The 18,320-nt window shown below is 37.2% G+C and overlaps 1 protein-coding gene across 2 annotated transcripts in view; it reads left to right on the top strand.

Annotated features, from left to right (window-relative positions):
- SPOCK1 (SPARC (osteonectin), cwcv and kazal like domains proteoglycan 1) overlaps positions 1–18,320 on the top strand; it is a 268,583-nt gene that overhangs the window by 207,940 nt on the left and 42,323 nt on the right. For both annotated transcript variants that reach the window (XM_015641869.3, XM_015641870.1), the window contains one exon: positions 2,373–2,487. In XM_015641869.3, the coding sequence (XP_015497355.1) occupies positions 2,373–2,487 (115 nt within the window). The remainder of the gene's footprint in view (positions 1–2,372; positions 2,488–18,320) is intronic.

The raw sequence follows: 18,320 nt of genomic DNA, 5'->3' as shown, positions 1-18,320 counted from the left end.
AGTTTAGAGATGTTTATGTGGGCCTTGGGGTTCAGAGTAAACAAATGCAGTTCACACACCAGGGAGGCTGCAGAAAAACACAAAGCTTGCACAACCCAGGGATCTCTACTAAAGCAGCTCAGCAGAGTTGAGGCATACCCAGTCATATCAGTGGCAAAATGAGTCCCCTGAAATGAGAGGGACTGGCCCAAAACTGTGGGGCTGTTCCCACTGAGTCCTGTGCACAATCACTGCAAGGAGCTTTGTGACTCGTGTCTGCAAGATGTACAATGTCCCTTTGGTGGGAAAGACAAAGTTTTTCCAAGTACTGTGTATCATTTTGTCCATGGTCTGGAGAAAGCCAGCAGGCTCCTTAAAGCTGTAGATCCAGTGGCAGAATAATCCAAACAGTGATTATTGCTCTATATCCTTGCATATTAAGACATCCTCTGTGGCCACTCTGCCTCTGAATATCACTTAGTGAGGCTTAGGCAAAGTCATTAAATCAAAAAGTTGAGCTAATTGTGTGGGTTATCACAGTGAGTACGCACACCATCACATACAAAGTAAGACATCACCATGTTTTCCTTTAGGGAAAGAATAAAGACTTACATACAGTGATTAGGTGTTGAAAAGTAATTTGTATTATCCTAATTTAATATTTAAAATTATGGAGTTCTTTAATATTCATCCCCCAACACCAAACATCCCAAACAAGCATGGTGGGAATATAATGTGGTTAATCATGGGTGTAAACTTACTCACATGTGACTGCAGCATTGTGATCTTCAAGCTTTCCTGCTGGTCCTCAGATAATACAACCAGTTTGAGCAGTTTATTTTTTTTGGTTTATGTCTAGCTTTTTGGTCGTAATTTTTATCAATTGTCTAGAAAGCTGAGGAAAAAGTTGATGTTTCTAAGTATAAAGTTATTCCTTTCTTAACTGCACATAATAATGGGCTTGAAATAGGCTGGTGCCATCTTAAAGACTGGTATTTGAAGTATAATTGCTAATGCTTAGATACATAATTTACATGTATTATGCATAATAAAATATGTAAGTAATTGATGTTCTGTAAGGGATTAAATTATCAGCTCCAGCTGCAGGAAGATTTATGCCTGTGTTCTCAATAACACATTGACTATCAGAATATGCTGCAGAAAGTCATTGCCTTCAGGTCTGCACTCAGTGTTGTCCTTTCTCCTGTTCTCCTTCTGATAATGCTCTCTCTTGTTTTTGTGCTCAGTGCAGAGTGTTATTTATGGAGTAAACAGTTGAAAAATAAGTACATATTCCCTTCAGTCTTGCGAGAAATTGGTGTAAAATGTAAGCTAAGCTTGCACATGTTTGTGTGTGGCCGTGCATTTTCTAAATGAGAAGGGCAGGACATCACAGAGAGCATAGAATCACCCTGATGCATTGAAGTTGAGGATGGTGGGGGGATAATGACAACAGAATGGGATGTAGGCATAGCATAATGGTCTCCTGCTGCTAGATTGAACCTTGGGCAACAATGAGCCCTTTTAACAAAAACAAACACAGGCAAAGCCAAGATATTTGCAGTACTTTCAAAGCAGGAGGTGTTTATCTTGTAACAACATCCTGCTCTGTTCTCTTGGCTCCCACTGCACTGGAATTACAGAGGATGATGCTGTGGATTTCAGCAGTGGCTGTTTCCCAGTGAGCTCCAGCTGCCCACTGGATCCTCTGTGGTAACACCATGGTCTCAGGCACTGGGTCCTTCAGTAACACGTCCTGTCCCAGTGGGTAAACATGTTGGACTGCTTTTAAATGAATCATAGAATTAATCTTCAGTGAAACTCAGATCAAAAGGATTTTGCAGCCCAGCATTCCCATTTTCCTTGGCAGGGGGCAGTCCCTGCAGGGAGGACATCCAGCCTGGGCGCCACAGCAACACACCCCTGCGTATCAAAAGCCCTTGGATTCTGGTCTTGTAAAAGCAATGCTTGAAGAAGACAAAAAATGGAGCTGAATTTGGTTCATTAGGTATCAAGCCAAAGAGAACACTTGTGTTTCTGCAGCTCTGTGCTGTTTTCTTTCACTTGATTTTATTACTACCTTAGTCCAGTGTCCGGACCCTGGTGCTGCTGGACACAGAATGGGGGAGTACCCGTGGGGTAGTCACTGAAGAGAGGGAAACTACACAGGCACAAAACTCTTGGAAGAAAGTCAGAACTAAGATGTAGGTAATGCAAACAACAAAGGCTAGGAATAGTCAGTGTTATCTTATAAAAGTATTTGCAGTAGAGACTGAAGTTTTGCAATCTATCCAATGCCATTACTACTGATAACACAATTTCTCATTTAATCCATAGCTGCTATTTTATATCTTGTCCTAATTAGCATTCATGCTTTTTTTTAATGCTTCTAGTGCAAGATGGAGTTCCATGCATGTACTTCTGGCAAAACCATCACAGCTCGATGTGAAGGGCCCTGCCCTTGCCTGCCAGGACCTGAAAGTTTAAAACACAAGATGGAGAAGACTGGTAAGTTGAACTGTTAAGGAAATCATGACAGATAATTTGGCTCCTGCTATGTTCTTAGAAAAGTGTAAGAGTTTTCTTAACTGGCACATTTTCTATGTAAGGCTTTCTGAGAAAGAAATAAGATGCAGCTAACCATTTTCTAAACAGGTAGTGCTTTCAGACACCTTAATTGCTGCAAAACCAACTCCTACTTGAGAGAGTCTCATAGGAAAACTAAATTCTGGCTAATGAATCTCAATTTTAAATGAAGGTATTTCAAATGGAAATATTGAAGAATTGTAGAAGAAAGTACAAAAGAAAATATATTACTTGATAGTTCATTATTTTGTGAGTTAAAAAAAAAAATCAGTAGAATGTGTTAACTAAAAAGTCATTTAAAGTTGCACATGTACTACATGGGACCTGAATTATCATTTACATCTCTATTGTTATTAATATTACCATTAGAAGTCAAATATATATTGAATGGACAGTTTTATTTATTTATGTATTAATTTATGTATTATGTATTTATTTATGTATTAATGTATAAATCTGTTTCAATAACAAAGTCATTGCAAATGATGCTGTATCTAACTGAAGGCTGAAGTCTCAGCACAAATGGCCTTTTTCCCTGCCAGCTCTCTGGTGAGTTCTCTCTGCAGGTCTGAAAGCTTGGTGAGCTCATTCACTCAGGTGTTTTCCAAGAAAGCAAGCACAACCTGTCTTGGAGTGATCTCATCCAAAGAGAATTAGTTCTATCAGAAGGGAAGAGACTGACTGAAAGAAGTCCAGCAGCAGGAGGGGAGGTGTCCCAGCCAGCTTCTATCTAAGTTTTCTCCCTGCTATGAGGAAAGCCCTTTGGAAGGAAAAAGTTGGTTTCCTGTTGCTGTGGTTTCATGGTACCAGTGCAGATGTTCTGGTGAGCTGGCACAGTGAGCATGAGCCTGGATTTAGGCCTGGTTTAGAATCCTATTGTCTCCCCTCTCTTAGGATTGCAGAAAGTTTAACTCACTGGCTGCTGCTGGACTCTTGCCTGTATTGGGAGCTCACAAAACCGGTGGTGGTTAGCCATGGTTTGTTCTGTCATGTTGAGAAATGAAATGTGTTTATTATTAAATTATTATTAAATTATTATTAAATTGTTATGTCTTGTGCATCACATGGAGTATAACAAACAAGAAGCTTTAACAATGGTCTGTTGGACCCAAAATAATTGTGAACCTCTGTTCACTCTTACTCCTCCCCACTGTAGACATGTTTTACAGGTATCAGGCACAGAAACAGGGAAAAATATTTAAACATTTAATGTTTAAACATTTCTTTTGGTTAGTTTAGGCCCTGTCACCTCAGCTAAGAACACTGATGATCCTGCTGGTGGTTCTCCCTGCACACACTGTATACTCTAGCACAGCACCACTTTTCATATTAGGCCTCCATCTACTTTCTTGATCAAGTGTTAGTCCATCCTACAGTTTGAAAATTCAGCTTTAATTAAATATCCTTCTTTGAAAATTGCAGACATTTTTCTGCACAGCTCTCAAACTTTGAACAAGTGTTGTAAATGGCAGTGTTCTGAAATAGATATATAACTGTACTATCACTTTGTGTGGCTTGAATCTTTTGGTTACAGAATGCCCACTGATAAATTGCCTTATTCATATTTTCTATTTCTTGTAGTCCTTATCAGGCTACAAGAAATATTTCTTTTTCTCTGCCCTTTCTATTTCTCTGTCCTTATCAGAAAGAGTATCAGATTAATAAATCTTCAGTGACATTTCAAGCTTACAATTTCATTCACACAAGAGAAAAAAGATTCTAATAACCCTTATCTTGATAAATGCAATTTGACAGGGTATATGTATTCTGAAACCCAGGCTTTTGTTTTGCCCAACTCAAACTTTAACTCCAGCCAACAAAGCATTAATTTAATGAATTGGGTGATCTGCAGAGCAACTTTCCTGAAGGCTTTTTCAAGAGGCCAGACTTGAACTAGCAATGCTCCTGCCATTGCCCTGGTGACATGGGTATTATTATTGTTATTGTTATTGATTACTAATATTAAGTACTGAAATGTCCACAAAAGGGTTTAGAGTTGAGAATCAAATAATCAATAGCAAAGGTGCTTTATAACTTGCTTTTCTTCTGGATCTTTGTGCCAGTAACATTTCAGTTAAAGATTTCCTTTATCTTCCTCAATTTCCTTTCTTCAGACATTGTCTCTTCAGTTGACCCACTGAGTGCAATGGGGTCTCAAACTGAATATTTCAGAGTTTGTAAGTCTTCTAACAAAGTGCTCCCAGGAATTTCCACGAGAAAACACAAATAAATTATACACACTGGCATAAATGTTATGCAGGTACAATTTTAGCAGCATCTGAGCAGGGATTTGGAATTGTGTGTGTTTGCCCTTTGCAGCCTGGAGCCCAGTCAGCTTTCTTTAGTGTATGAGGAAATTATGAATTGTAGTTGCTGACCACAAAAAAATTTCCAGAGTCTGCTGTTGCCTTTTGTAAGATTCCTTTTTCTGCTGAGCAGAGTGTCAGCTGGCTTTGGAGAAACAAGCCCTGACCAGTGGCTAAGGTGATGCAGCAGTGCTGAGTTCACAGCTGGATTCAATGATCTGAAAGGTCCAACCTAAACCATCTGATGAACCTGTGTGTGTGTCCTGGGGTGACTGTGATGTTAAACTGTGTGCCCTAAACCAGGACAGTGAGATGGGAAAGTCCCTTCCTTGACAAGAGACTCCCAAAACCTGGCCATGAGAGCACGTCAGTGACGTCCTCTTCGTCAGGTGCCCACGTCTCTGAGTTGGGAGCTTCTGACTAGAATGTTGGTTATGTGGTATCTTACTGATTTCTCTAATGTTCACACAAAATTATTTTATTTCCTCATATGCTACAATAATATTATTCATATTGCTGAATTAGCCTAAAATCAGTAGTTTGATTTCTCACATAAAAATTCACGTGAAAAAACTTTGCAGATCATTGGGATTCATTTTCGTTCCTTATTTAGTTGCCAGGTTTGTGAAGTGTAATGTTAAGTAGAAAATGACAGGGAGCTAAACCTCATGCCTTATACAGATAAGCCAGTGGAAAAGTACTAAGGAGAGTAACAGTGCAAGTGCTTCCAGCAATATGGAAATGCAGCTCTTGGAGCTCACATATCAACGTTTTTATGCCTATTTCACAACAAGGTTAAACATATGTGGTTGTGAACTTCCAGTTTGATGACAGTTTGCATTAATCTTCACATATTCATTCAATCACATTCAAATATTATTCCACGATAAATTACTTACAGAAATTAAAAATTTAAAGGAACATTTAATTTCCAAAGTACTGTAATTCTAAATGTCATGACCTTTTTTTTATACGCTTGTGAATAAAATTGGCAGCAGCATCAAAGAAAAGCAATCTAAGTGTATGTGCTCAGAGGCAGCGATGGACTGCAGTGTCTGAGTCTTATTCCTTCCTCCTCCCTGAGCTTCTTCGAAAACATACCAGCTTTGAGGATGAAAATGAAGACTAATAATCAGGTTAAAAATTGGAATTCTTTTTACAGTGCTAAATGCTACTATGGAAACATTAATAAAATAGCACAAATACAAGCAAAAGAAAACTACGCCAGAATTATTACCTTTAATGGCAAATAACAACAATAAAATCTTTCTACCATAAAGTTAAATCTTTGAGGAGATGGCAGGATCATGTTCTTCATTTTCTTAAATGGAATTTCGAATCAGTATCTGAGAGGTAGAAAACAGGTCTCTGTGAAGGTACTAATGGAAGATTTTGGAAAGAAGACAAGCCCTAACGCTTTTACTCTTTGCTGTTTTAGGCCCATTTAGATTCCTTTGATTTATCCAAACACTTGATATGCTTCATTATTCACAGCAGTATCCCAGCTTTACAATATGTTTCCATGATAGCTGCTGATTTTCAACTCTGCTACCCAGAGACAAAGGTTGAGCTGTAAACTGCCCTGAGGTTAGCTGTCCTTCCAGTGTGTGTATGCCTTTGATTTAATACTATAAAATGAATAAGGCTATAATTTCAACAAAAGAAAAGGACTAGAAACTGTCTCTAAGTGACAGAAATTATTTAAGGCACAGAACCTTGTCTGCTGCTGGTTCTTAGTACTACTTTGTAATAGCAGGTAGAGTCCTCATCAAGCATCAATCAAGAAATTATCTTTACACTGAATGAAGCTTCCCAAAAACCCACCATAAATAACTTCAGATAAGAAACAAAACGGTTTCAGTTCTTCAGAACCTCCTGGCAAATTCATCCCTTGAATGTGCTGTTCATTCTATCAGAACACCAACACAGTGCAATGACTAGGGTGTCTCTTGGCAGGTGTGAATTTGTGGTTGCAATAATGTAGTTCTGTCAACTTCCCCCGTTGCTCTGTGACTGTGGTCTGTGTTAGTGGTGGTAAATGTTTAACAGCCTGTCAAGGCTCTGTCTGACCATACCTTTTCTGTGCTTTCCAAGTGCTGTACTCCCAACACACCAGACTTCATTTGTTGCCATCAGGGTTGCAGAACCACTGGAGCATGAATGGATGCAGTAATTCAAAGTAGGTTCATCCCTGTCTGTGCATTATGTGCTTTTGACCTTGCAGAAATGCCCAAGGCAACTTCTGAGGAAATTCTATTATCTTGATAAGGGGAATATAAGGTCAACAGGCAGAAAGAAATATATTCAAATATGCCAAGTGTTGTTTAAATTTCTGAGAATCAAGGGAATATTTTTAAGTTGCAGGAATAGGTCTTGGCAAGCTTGATCAAGAATCTGCATTGTTTAGGGTATGAATTGTAGCATTTAACTACCATCTCTATTGGGTGTGATGGATGAGAAAGTCTAATGTTCCTCTCCTATATAGAAAGAGCACTCAGTGCATGAAGTTCATTGAAAGAAATCAGTCTTGTTTCCCAAATGAGTTCTATTACTTCTTGTGTCTGAATCACTGACAACTAAAATAATTTAAAATCTTGAAATCCACTTTCAGCAAATATTTCAGCTTCAAATTGCTGTTCACAGGTTTCATAATTGCAGAGTATGGAATTTTAAAGTTTATGGAGATGAAGTATGAGTCATGATCATGGTTGATTTGAAATTGGTGCAGATTCATCAGGAAATATTTCCTTTTATGGCTTTAGTTTTGAAAAAAGGCTCTTTCTGACACTGAATTTCCAGGTAGATTTCTAAGTTACTTACTTGACTCTCAAACTCTAGGAATGATAAAACAAAAACATTCCAAAATTAAAGTTAACCAGAGTTTCCAAGCTGTAGTATATCTCATGAAAACTAGGTGGTTTTTTTCCCTCTGGACTTCATCAGTGAATAGTAGTTTTGTTAGCTCTAAACTATGCAGGATCTGATATTTTTGCTCCAAAATTTTCTGTGTGAATACTGAAATTCAGTTTTTTAATTTGTTATGTGATGTAATGAACTTACCCAAGTAAATCTGAGTTATGTAGTTTCTGTAAATAATAATTACTATTACCAATACAATTTTTCTTGCTTGCAAGATTTCATACAAGATCAGTTTTTATTCCAATAGCATGGAAAAGCATCCCTAAAGCATGAAAAATTCACTTTTTTCACTTCTGAAAGATACTGTTCGTGAGTAGTGAAGTAAGACTGCACCCAATTAATATTTGATTAAAGAAAGTCAGGAAGCAGGCAGATACCTCTGCTCCCCAGCATGGCTGTTGGTGTCACCCATTTCTCTTGGAAGCAAAAGCCAATAGCTCCAAGACTGAGCCAGCAAAATCAAACTCTTGCCAGTGTCAGAAGAAAGAGCAAAGCAGTCATGGCTGGAGGGTGTTTTGTTCTGCTGCTTGACCTGACATGAATCTTCCTTTTGTGCACAGGACAAAAGCAAGAGCTGATGGGGGAAAGGCCACTTATCAAATTCATGTGTTTTTCCTGTTCCCAAATACAACTGAATGATTGTATAGTTGGACACCACATAATGTGAATTGTAAACTTTATCATGGAATAAACAAATCTAAATTTCTCTTGCACCAGTATATGAGCACCATATTTTAGCATGTGGGTGCAAACAACCATAATGGTATGATTTAAGAGCTCAAAGCTTTGCAAAGGAAGAATATAGAGAGATTTCAAACATCGTATATAAAATCACTTTTCAACTTGAGAAAATACTTTTGGATTTCTCACCACTATTCAGTATACCCATACTGAGGTTCTGAATTACATGTAAAAAGTACAAAGTTCATTTTACAATGGAAATGAAATGCAAATTTTCAGGTTGTATTTTCCATCATAACTGTGCTTTAAAGGAAAATCAGCCCAAAAAACTTGGTTAGGCCTGTGAGTAAATTTAGCTTTGGCTCTGTGATACCTCAATGCTTTTTTTACCAAGGAGTATGAATTAAAATATTTTTTATGCATTCAACAGTTATGCACAGAAAGCACTCAGGTGCCTATGTGAAGCCTGCTTTGACATGAACTTGAAAAGGAGACAGAATTGTCCCCTGTAGAAATGTTGTGGTTTGATCTGGCTCCAGGTTTTGGAACTCAGTGCAGAAGCATTGATTGCAGCAGGCCCCAGACAGATAACAGGTTAGGGGCAATACAATCCATTGACTAACTGTCACTTTTTCAGCATGATCTTCTATGGATTTGATCAAATTACAGCAGGCTCCAAAATATAGCAGACAACATCTGCTTTAGAGGCAGCATGGACAGAAAGGAGGAGCAGGCAGCACTCGGAGCATGTTGTTCTCTTTGCTGCTTTCAGGTGCTTGCTGAGAGGATGCTGACTGTAGTAGCAACATCCCTGTCAGCAGGATTTGTCCTTTTGGTAAATGCATCTCTTTAGCAACCTTACATGGCAAGAGAATAACGTTGAGCCAAAATTCCTGACATAATTTTCAAGGTTGAACCAGGACACGAGACATAATTCCTCATCATTGCTAAATAAGGACTAATCCCAGACAGCAGCAGGAGACAAGAACTGCATTAAAATAACTGTGTTGTGGTGTAATTATATTAAAAACAGTAGGATATTCTTTTCAATCCTTTTGAATTCTTTTGAAAGAAAACTTTTAAGGCTGTGTTAATTCCCTGGCAGCTCTCTGTAGCTGAGTCAAGTCCTTACGTTTTCTCAAGCATTTTCAGTTGCACATTTGCCCAGGCTTAGCAGTAAATACAGATTTCACCCCTTCCCAGGAGTGGTCTGAAATAGAAATAATATTGACAGAATTGATTTGGTGGGTCTCATTCATGTAACCTGTAGCTATGGATTGCTCAGTTCCACATTAAATTCAATACACAACCCAAATCTAAATGGGCCACAGGTCCCAAGGGCAGTGTAGGCATCACCTGGATCACTGATCCTGCAGAGAATTCAAAAGGATACTGGGATGCAAAAACCCACAAAAACATTAAGAACACGCTGAGACAGCTCAATGGCTGTTGGTTTCTACAACATTTTTAATACTGTATTAAAAAAAAAAAAAAGTTAAAATGGCTATTGATTTCTTTTTTTTGGCATAAGTAAAAGGTTAGAAAATGACAGACATAGTAAACACTTTGTGTCAGCAAGTAACAATAATTTTCAGACAAGAAGTAATTTGATTTTGGATTGCCAACAGAAAACTATTGAAGTGGCACACTCTGTTAATAGAAACACCATCTAGTAACAGCAGGTGTTTGTGTGCTGATACTGATAATTAGAGCACTAAAATTTCTCTCATCATAAACAAAATCAAATGAATAAGACTGGTTCCATATAGTTTTTTCTCATGGATATTGATTTATGCATTTTTTGGAATATTTTGCTAACATTTACTCAAAGAAAAAGTTTGTAAAATCTTTATAAAAATGACAGTGAAATAAATTATAGCACATATCACTGTAGTGTTGATGCCTTAGAGTGGCTACCTAAAAAAGAGGCTACACAAGATTAAGGGAATAAATGGGTATTTAATAAAGGCCTTCAATAGGTGCACCTTGGGCAGTCAAAAGCCTCCCAGAGGTTACACCCAGGATGGACAATGGTCATGAGTATTTCAGATATGTTTGGTCTAATTTGTATATCAGGGGTTAATCCTCCAATTGCAGATTCAGGTAATGAAGTCATATTCCTCCAGTTTGCTTCCCTCCAATTCATTTCTGTTTATACTTTTCAGGGCCTGAGACAGTGAGGTATCCATGAGTCCCAGGCCTAGAGAGAAATTGTTTTGTCTGAATGAAATGGGAGAATAGTATCTGACAGGCTATGAAGCTTTAGAGTTCCACACTAAAGCAATACAGGGTCTGAAAAATGCAAAAGCTAAATCCTAAGGCATCAGTGTTAAGCTAAAACGTCCCAGTGTGAGATGGGAAAAAACCCAACAAAAAACCTTTTTAGTAAAATGCAGGAGAAAATAAGACTGTTGATGTTTCCAATACATCTTTTTTGGTTTCTTGGTTGTTTGGGGTTTTTTTCCTTTGGTATCTTAAGGACTAAATTCCATCTTTAGTTACTCCAGTATAAATTTGGAATAGTTTCATCAACGATGTTGTGCTGGTTGCTTTTGGTTAAGTTATTCTGAGTCTGTAGAGGTATAAATGAATATAGCCTAGAGATTAATTGATCATTCCAGACAGGTTGTAACTTTTTATGCAGCATTGTGGCAAATTAGTTCTTGGTTTCTTCAATTTCTAATTCCTTATTAGTGCAGGAGAAGGGAGATGGCATTTATGATATCACCACCTCATTCCAAATATATATCCTTCCATACTTTATAGCTTCCATTGACCCAACAGGGACCTTTCTACATTAATTTTCCTCTGAAGAATTGCTTTTTTTTGTAATTCAGTTTAATGGACTGCATGTAAATCAAAAAAATAATGTTATCTGTTTTCTCTACAGCAGCTGTCTTAGATGTGGGCTAGAATGAGAATCTTTACTAAATTACTAAAATCTGAATGATTTGGCTCAAGTCCATCTCTGTCAAACAGAAGTCCAGCATCCACAGGAAAATACTAAAATATCCTGCAACACAAAAAAAATATTGGAGAAGCTTCTAGGCAACCACCATAGATCTCTGTGCCTCAAATATTAAAAGATCCATGTTTTAACATTTATTTTTTTCAGCTACAGGGTCAAACTCTGAAGACTGGGTTGGTCACTCAGAATTGCAGTTTAACCTTCCCTGCAGGTGTCCTGATGCAGCCTCTCTGGAGCAGTCCTTGGCATTAGCTTCAACAGGCAAATCTCAAATTTGGAGCTGAATTATAAATCCTTAGACCTTGCAAGCATTCAGACAAGCTTTCCTAATAATTCTAATTAATAATAACATACAGAGTGGCTAAGCTTATGTCTAAGCAATCTGTTTACTCTGTGATGATTTTCAAACTTAGTCTTAACTACATTTCTATAATATTGTATTCCAGTTTCATTAATAGTTTAGAAGACTTTGTTTATGGGGAAACATTTTCCTTTATGAGAATATACTTTATACAATGATACCATTATGTGTTTGGATTGCATAATTTATAGTCTTGGCTCCATCTTGCTTGTCTGAAGGTGATTTTACTATCATTGTGACCTATTTTCTTGTTTGTTTACAAAGATAATTGGGGCTCAGGTGTTATTGGGCACAGACAACAGGCAAAAATTGTCCAAATTTTAAGTAGGGTCTGTAGCAGCAAGTACTTGTTTATCAGAAAATCCCTGTCAGCAGGAAAAATGAAAACTGGGTAAAATAAAATCATGTCACTGTCATTTCAAACAGCAAGTTGCCTGTTACAGAAGCCTCATTGATCATTCACAATTGAAATTCAGGTTTAAGCTCTCAGTTCTTGTAAAGGTTGCAAATGTTCATGAGGAGTTTAAGATGCAAAAGAAAAAGCAAGAAAGGAATACCATCTTTTGAAAAATCCTGGGCATCCTGGTTGAGACCACCAAAACTGGACTTCATTTGGGAATGTGAAGTGCCAATAAAATATACATATCTCTGTCTTTATCGTGATTTTCCAAACACAGTACATGGTTGTTTATCTCTGTAATAGCTCACTGTGAAAAAGCAATGCCCACGTATTTCTCAAGTGTTCAGGTGTGTTACATCCTCTGCTGATGTTATACAATAATATTCAGGTGTGGCTAAAGCAATAGTTATATAAAAAAGGTGCCTCATTCTGTTTTGTTATTCTCACAGAGGGATTAATTAGCTCCTGCCTGTGTTTGGTTGTAATGAAACCCAGGAAAACACCAGAAAGAACTTTGTATCCACAAGTCCCAGTGCCGAGGTACCAGCATAGCCCACTTCTGATGAGAGCTTATAAAAAATATGAAAAATACTGAAGTTGCAGGGACGGTTTGCAGACCCTGACTTTTTCCATGCACAGAACCCAGTGTTTGTTTCCAGCTGATCCCATCCAGAAAAGGGGAGATCCTGCAGTTTCAAACTGCAGTGAGATTGGCCTGTGCATAAAAAAGCCTTCCCTCATTTGCAGTCCTTCCTCTGAGCCTGATGGGCTGCAGAGGCACTGGAAGAAGCATCTCATATATGAAGCACCTTATCTCTAAATTAGATTAGTGCTGGACAGTGGAGACTTAGTTTGAGGGAAATTGCCCAAGGCACAAAACTAACCAGTGTTATGAGCTATGTATCATGCTTCCCTTTCATTTTAAATATTGACACTAGCATTCTGGACATTATAAATAAAAAAATCTTCCATAAAATCTTGATACTGTACATTTGAGATTGTTACATGAAGGTTATATATTAATCACTTTCCTGAATTTAGTAAAATCCTATGAGCATATAAGAAATTCTGAACAAAAAAAATGTATCTACAGATCAGAATTTGTAAAACACAGGTTGTTTTTACCAGCAAATGTAACTTTTAAGTGTTTTGATTTGGTTTTTTAATTGTATGAGGAGTATGCTATATAGTGTATAGAGAAAGTGCATTTGAGAATGCTGTTACCCTGAAGGCAATAAATGATTAAAATAGATTTTTCAATAAACAAGCAAGTGGAAGGAATTGTTATCTGTTCAGTTTACATTGTGTCAAGAAGTTGAGTTGTTTGCAAAAAATACTGGACAGTATTTCAATTTTATTTTAACAAAGTTCTTTTTTGTATTTTCAGTTGGATGTCCTTGAGAGCTGGAGCAATAGGAATGAGAAGAAGTTCATTAGCACAAAGTACATAATTACACACTTGGGTTCTAATAATATGAACATCTGGTTTATCTGAGTGCTCTCTAGTTGGAATTGTCTAGAGGAGGAAAGGCCTCAGTGTGCTGGTTGGTCGAGGAATAACTTTGAGCAGCTCTGAGCTGTGAAAAAGACTTATTTAAACCTCAGGGATGTCAGGAGAGGCATCTCCAGAAATATTGCAATACTTTACAGGGCATTGGTAAGACTTTGTCTGGGGACTTTTTTGTATACTCAGATCAGCAGTGCTGTATCAGAAAGAATTTTCCAAGATGAAATAGGAGACTGAGCCAAGTTTTCACTGTTTTAGTCTAGAGCTGAGCCATTCCTGTCACAGACTTCTCTGTGCTGGGTACAAAAAACAAGTAAAAAGTCCTGTCCCTTAAAAGTTAACTCTACAGACTACTGAAAAAATGGGCTACATGTACTTTGGAGAACCTAAAGGGAGAAAGAAGCCTGGTATATGTATTTAAATGATGCTATAAATAGAGCTTTAAGACAATTCTTACAGTGGGCATTAAGTGGGAAAAAAAGTATTTTTGCACATAATTTTTTAGATTTTTTTTTTTCTTCTAGTCAAATATTCTTCTAGTTTAGGGTGTGAAATGAATGAGGAATTTGAGGAAAGGGGAAAGACATCTGCTACTTTAAGGGATTTTGGAAAATGAGAGCTCATGGCAGCATTTCACACTGCCAAGGTTCTTGAGTTGCAAAGGCAGCCTTGCAAATGTCTATCCACTCGTACCCAGGCTGATTTTCTCTCTCTCTTTTCCTCACTCTTTTTTAAGAGTCTGTTAAACATCACTGGTTTCTATTTTTTCCTGACCATCCCTAACACAGTAAAGGTGATTGAGGAGTTTCTGTTCATGGGCTGCTGTAATTTCCATATGGTTTTGCAAGGCTGTGCAAAGGTGATGTGTTACTGCTGAGTCTTGGGACACGAGGCATTTGGCTACATTTTTGTGACAAAGAATTCATAAAACAGAATTTATGCGGTGCTTTATGGAACCAGCTGATTAACTGCAGCCCTCAATAAAGGAAAGATGCCATGTGCAATTGAAGTACAGGTATAAAAGAGCTACAATAAAGAAGATGCAAGTGAAAACAATATATTAAGCTCCTGAGAAGCAGATTCATTGTCAGGTCATTGCATTTCAAAAGAAATTCAGGACCTGCTAATATGTGGTGGTGTTATTTCATGTTGTTCGACAGAACTGTAAAGAGCAAGGGTTTGGAAATAAACTCCTCCTGACCTTGGGAAACTGAATTACATTAATGCAGTTTATGTTTTAAGCAAGCCTGGATTTGTGTGTCACACTCTAAGAATTAGTGAAGGCCACAGAGTTGCTCCTGCATTTAACTTACTATACAAAGAGATTATTTTCTTATTTTATGGCAAACTGCTAGCAGATTCCAAATTCCAAAATTTCTGTTTGCTTGGGCATAATTTTTATCAGCAGATACAAGAAGTTCTTCTATTTAAAAATACCTACACCTTAAGCTTGTAAATAATTGCCAATAATACTGCAATTATTATTGGAGTTCCAGTTTCTTTAATTGGAAATTTTGCATATACATATTAGAGTTTGATGTTCTCTGTGGTAGAGTCACTGTGTATATAAAAGTTTTGTAAGACCAACTTACTTTTACTAATGCTAAAGACAGTGTTTCTCTAGCAAATATAGTGAAAAATACTACAGTTTATTTCTCTTTGTGCTTCAAATACCTGAGTATGGATTAAAGGTGTTACATTTTGGACTGGTAGAATAGCTAAGAAAAGTGTTGCATTAATTTAGACTGAAATGCAACATTTTTCAAGTTATTTTTCAAGTAAATAGTCAAGGTGGAAATTCAGAAGCTTGTTTCACTGGTATGGCAAGGCTCTGAAAGTAGCAAGAAAGGTTTTAATCAAGAAGTTTTAATCAAGAATTAGAGTTGGTGGTGCAAACTGTGAATATTTTATCATATCCTCACCCAACATCTGTCCTAAAGGAGAGTTAACAAATTGGTTCAATTTTTCTTAAAAAGCAGCCATAAATGCAAAGGTTATGTACTATTATATAATATATATATATTATTAATAATATATTATATCTATATATTATTAATATATTGATTTTATATTATAATAGAGAATTAATATATTACTATGGTATTACAGCTTAATATTCTTGATGACAGCAAGACAAATTTCAGTTTGCTCAATATTAGGGCATTATCCTTGACAACATTTTGACCAGTGTATTTTCTTGCCCTAATTCAGATGCAAGAGAATACCAGTCTCCAAGCTCTTCACAGGCTTTGAGTAATTGCCATTTGTTTTTGTCCTTCACCTCTCTGCTCTTCTGAAAACAGATTGTATTCCACAGCAGGGTTTCAGTGATGAGAGGTAAAGTAAACCCTCCTCTAGCAATTGGATGCTTTGACTTACTAAAGTCACTGCTGCTTGAAAGAGAAATTGGTTTCCCTTGAGAACATGTGAGCAATCAAAAAAAAATAAAACTGTAGATGAGTTTGTATAAGGGCACATAAAATCCAAATTCCTGGCTGTAGACAGTTTTGTGAGAAGCAGAAAACTGATTCACTTATTACTAGGGTGGCCATTGTATTTGTCTAAGACATTTTTGAAGTCTAAAGGCTCTTGAAAAGTGTTTATTTCCCTGAGGAGACAAATGCAGGATTCTGTAGTGCAAATGAAGTGTGCCAGCCTTTAACAAGATTATGAGAGCCTTTTCCATGGGTCTGCAGTGTGAAAAACATCCTTAGCTGTAGGTCACAATGAATAGGAGGAGAAGAAAGCAGTCAGAAGAGAACCAGCCAGCTGGCTGCTTTATGGGTAGTTGTTAGACTGGCTGTTAAAGGACGGGTTTCAGATTTAGAATGGTGCCTGAAAAGCAGCTGGGTGCACACCTTCTACTGGAAATATTCCTCTTAATGCTCTGGGACAAAGCAATTACAGTATTCAATACTTTTAGGAAATTTATTTTAATAGAACAGAATGCCCTGGGCTCCTACAAATGATTTATCTTCCCCCTTCAGAATACCCAGATACAAAGCAAAACTCAACTTGCTTTCTTTCACAAATGATTGTTTTGTGTCCTTATCCCAGACTCTGTTTCAAGGCTGAAGAGTGGCATTGATGCCACAGTGGTGAGTCCTCTGTAAGTGTCTAAACAGAGATAAGGCTTGAGGACACTCCAGCTAATTCAGGATAGTAAATTAAATAGAAGTGAGATGTAGTTTATGTTGTTAATAAGTCTCTTCTCCTGTTAGTAACATGCAAATCTATGCAAAATTATTTGTTTTGCATAAAGAAATTGAATTGGAAAGATGCCACGTGGCCTAGCTAAAGAAAGTCCTTAACAAATTGCATAATTTTAGTATCACCAAACACAGTCTAGGTGTTTGGATATGTTCTTAATTCAGTTCCTCTTGCTGTTGTTAAATACTAACCAACATTCTTCTTGTGGGCACGTTAACACTTTGTGCCATCAAACCCCTTTATTTGAGTTTTTTATGCTCTTTGCTAATGTTAAACCTCATGTTGCCTTGGGGATTCACTTCAATGCACAGGTAAACAAATGCAGACCCAGTTCCTGACTCACACTGCACACATCAGGAAACCTCCAGCAGAGGTTTAAAGCTCCAGCTTTAACTGCTGTACTCATCTTCCTTCCAAACAAGAATTACTGGCCTCCACAGAAAAATATTTCATTTGGATTGCCAGAGGGCTCTTTTGCAGTTTTTTTTGTGTAGACACTTACCTTGCTCCAGGGACTATTGTGTCATGCACATGTTTTTAATTTCTTTTCAGATATTGAAGATCAACCCCTTACTTTATTCAATGGCTGTCTTCTGAGAAGTGTTAAAATAGTTTGCAGAGACCGTCTGCCCTCTTGCCAAGCTGGAGCACTTGGGTTCTCTATGTGGCTGTGACACTTGCCAACTTTTCCACTCACAGCAAAGTTTCTTCTCCTACCTTTCCCCAGCATTTCTAAATATAATTTAGGAATAGCAGACAGTTTCTTGTAAGGTTCTGTCTGGCCTATGGATAAATTCCATATTTGTTCTCTTTCACTCTCCATTTAATTCCGCACTGACTTTTGTATGTGGTTGTCTCATCTTATGGCCTTCCCCAAAACCAGTACTGTGCAAATAATTGATTTTTCAGTTTACTGACTGGACTGGAGAGTCAGGATTTGAGGGGGTAATTCTTCATGATAAAGTAAAAGACCTTTTAAAAAACTCTTTAAAAAATGAAATCTGACAGTTTTTGAAGCAGAGACATCACTTTGAAATGAACAAGCTAAATGTCAGTATTTCAGTGATTCAGCTTGTCAATCCCAATTTGTAAATTATTTTTATCGTCTCAAACTACATTTTTTGCAGCACAGAAATTGTAGTAGTAATAATAATAATAATAATAATAATAATTATAATAATAATAATAATAGTAATTCTTTTCTCCCAAGGACTGCAGTAGTATCTCATGATATTCTTTATTTTCTTTCAGGGATTATTTTGCTTGTAACTCCACTTGCATAGGCTTTTGAGTTCCTGGTGTACCTCAAAGACAATTCATCATTGCATTGGTATTTTAGCTCTTGTTCACATTTTGGACCTATCTCAGCCCTAAAGAGTGAAAAAATCATGGGAAGTTGAAAG

Source organism: Parus major, chromosome 13 (assembly GCF_001522545.3).
Source record: "Parus major isolate Abel chromosome 13, Parus_major1.1, whole genome shotgun sequence".
Classification (NCBI taxonomy): domain Eukaryota; kingdom Metazoa; phylum Chordata; class Aves; order Passeriformes; family Paridae; genus Parus; species Parus major.
This window is presented reverse-complemented; position numbering and strand designations above follow the sequence as displayed.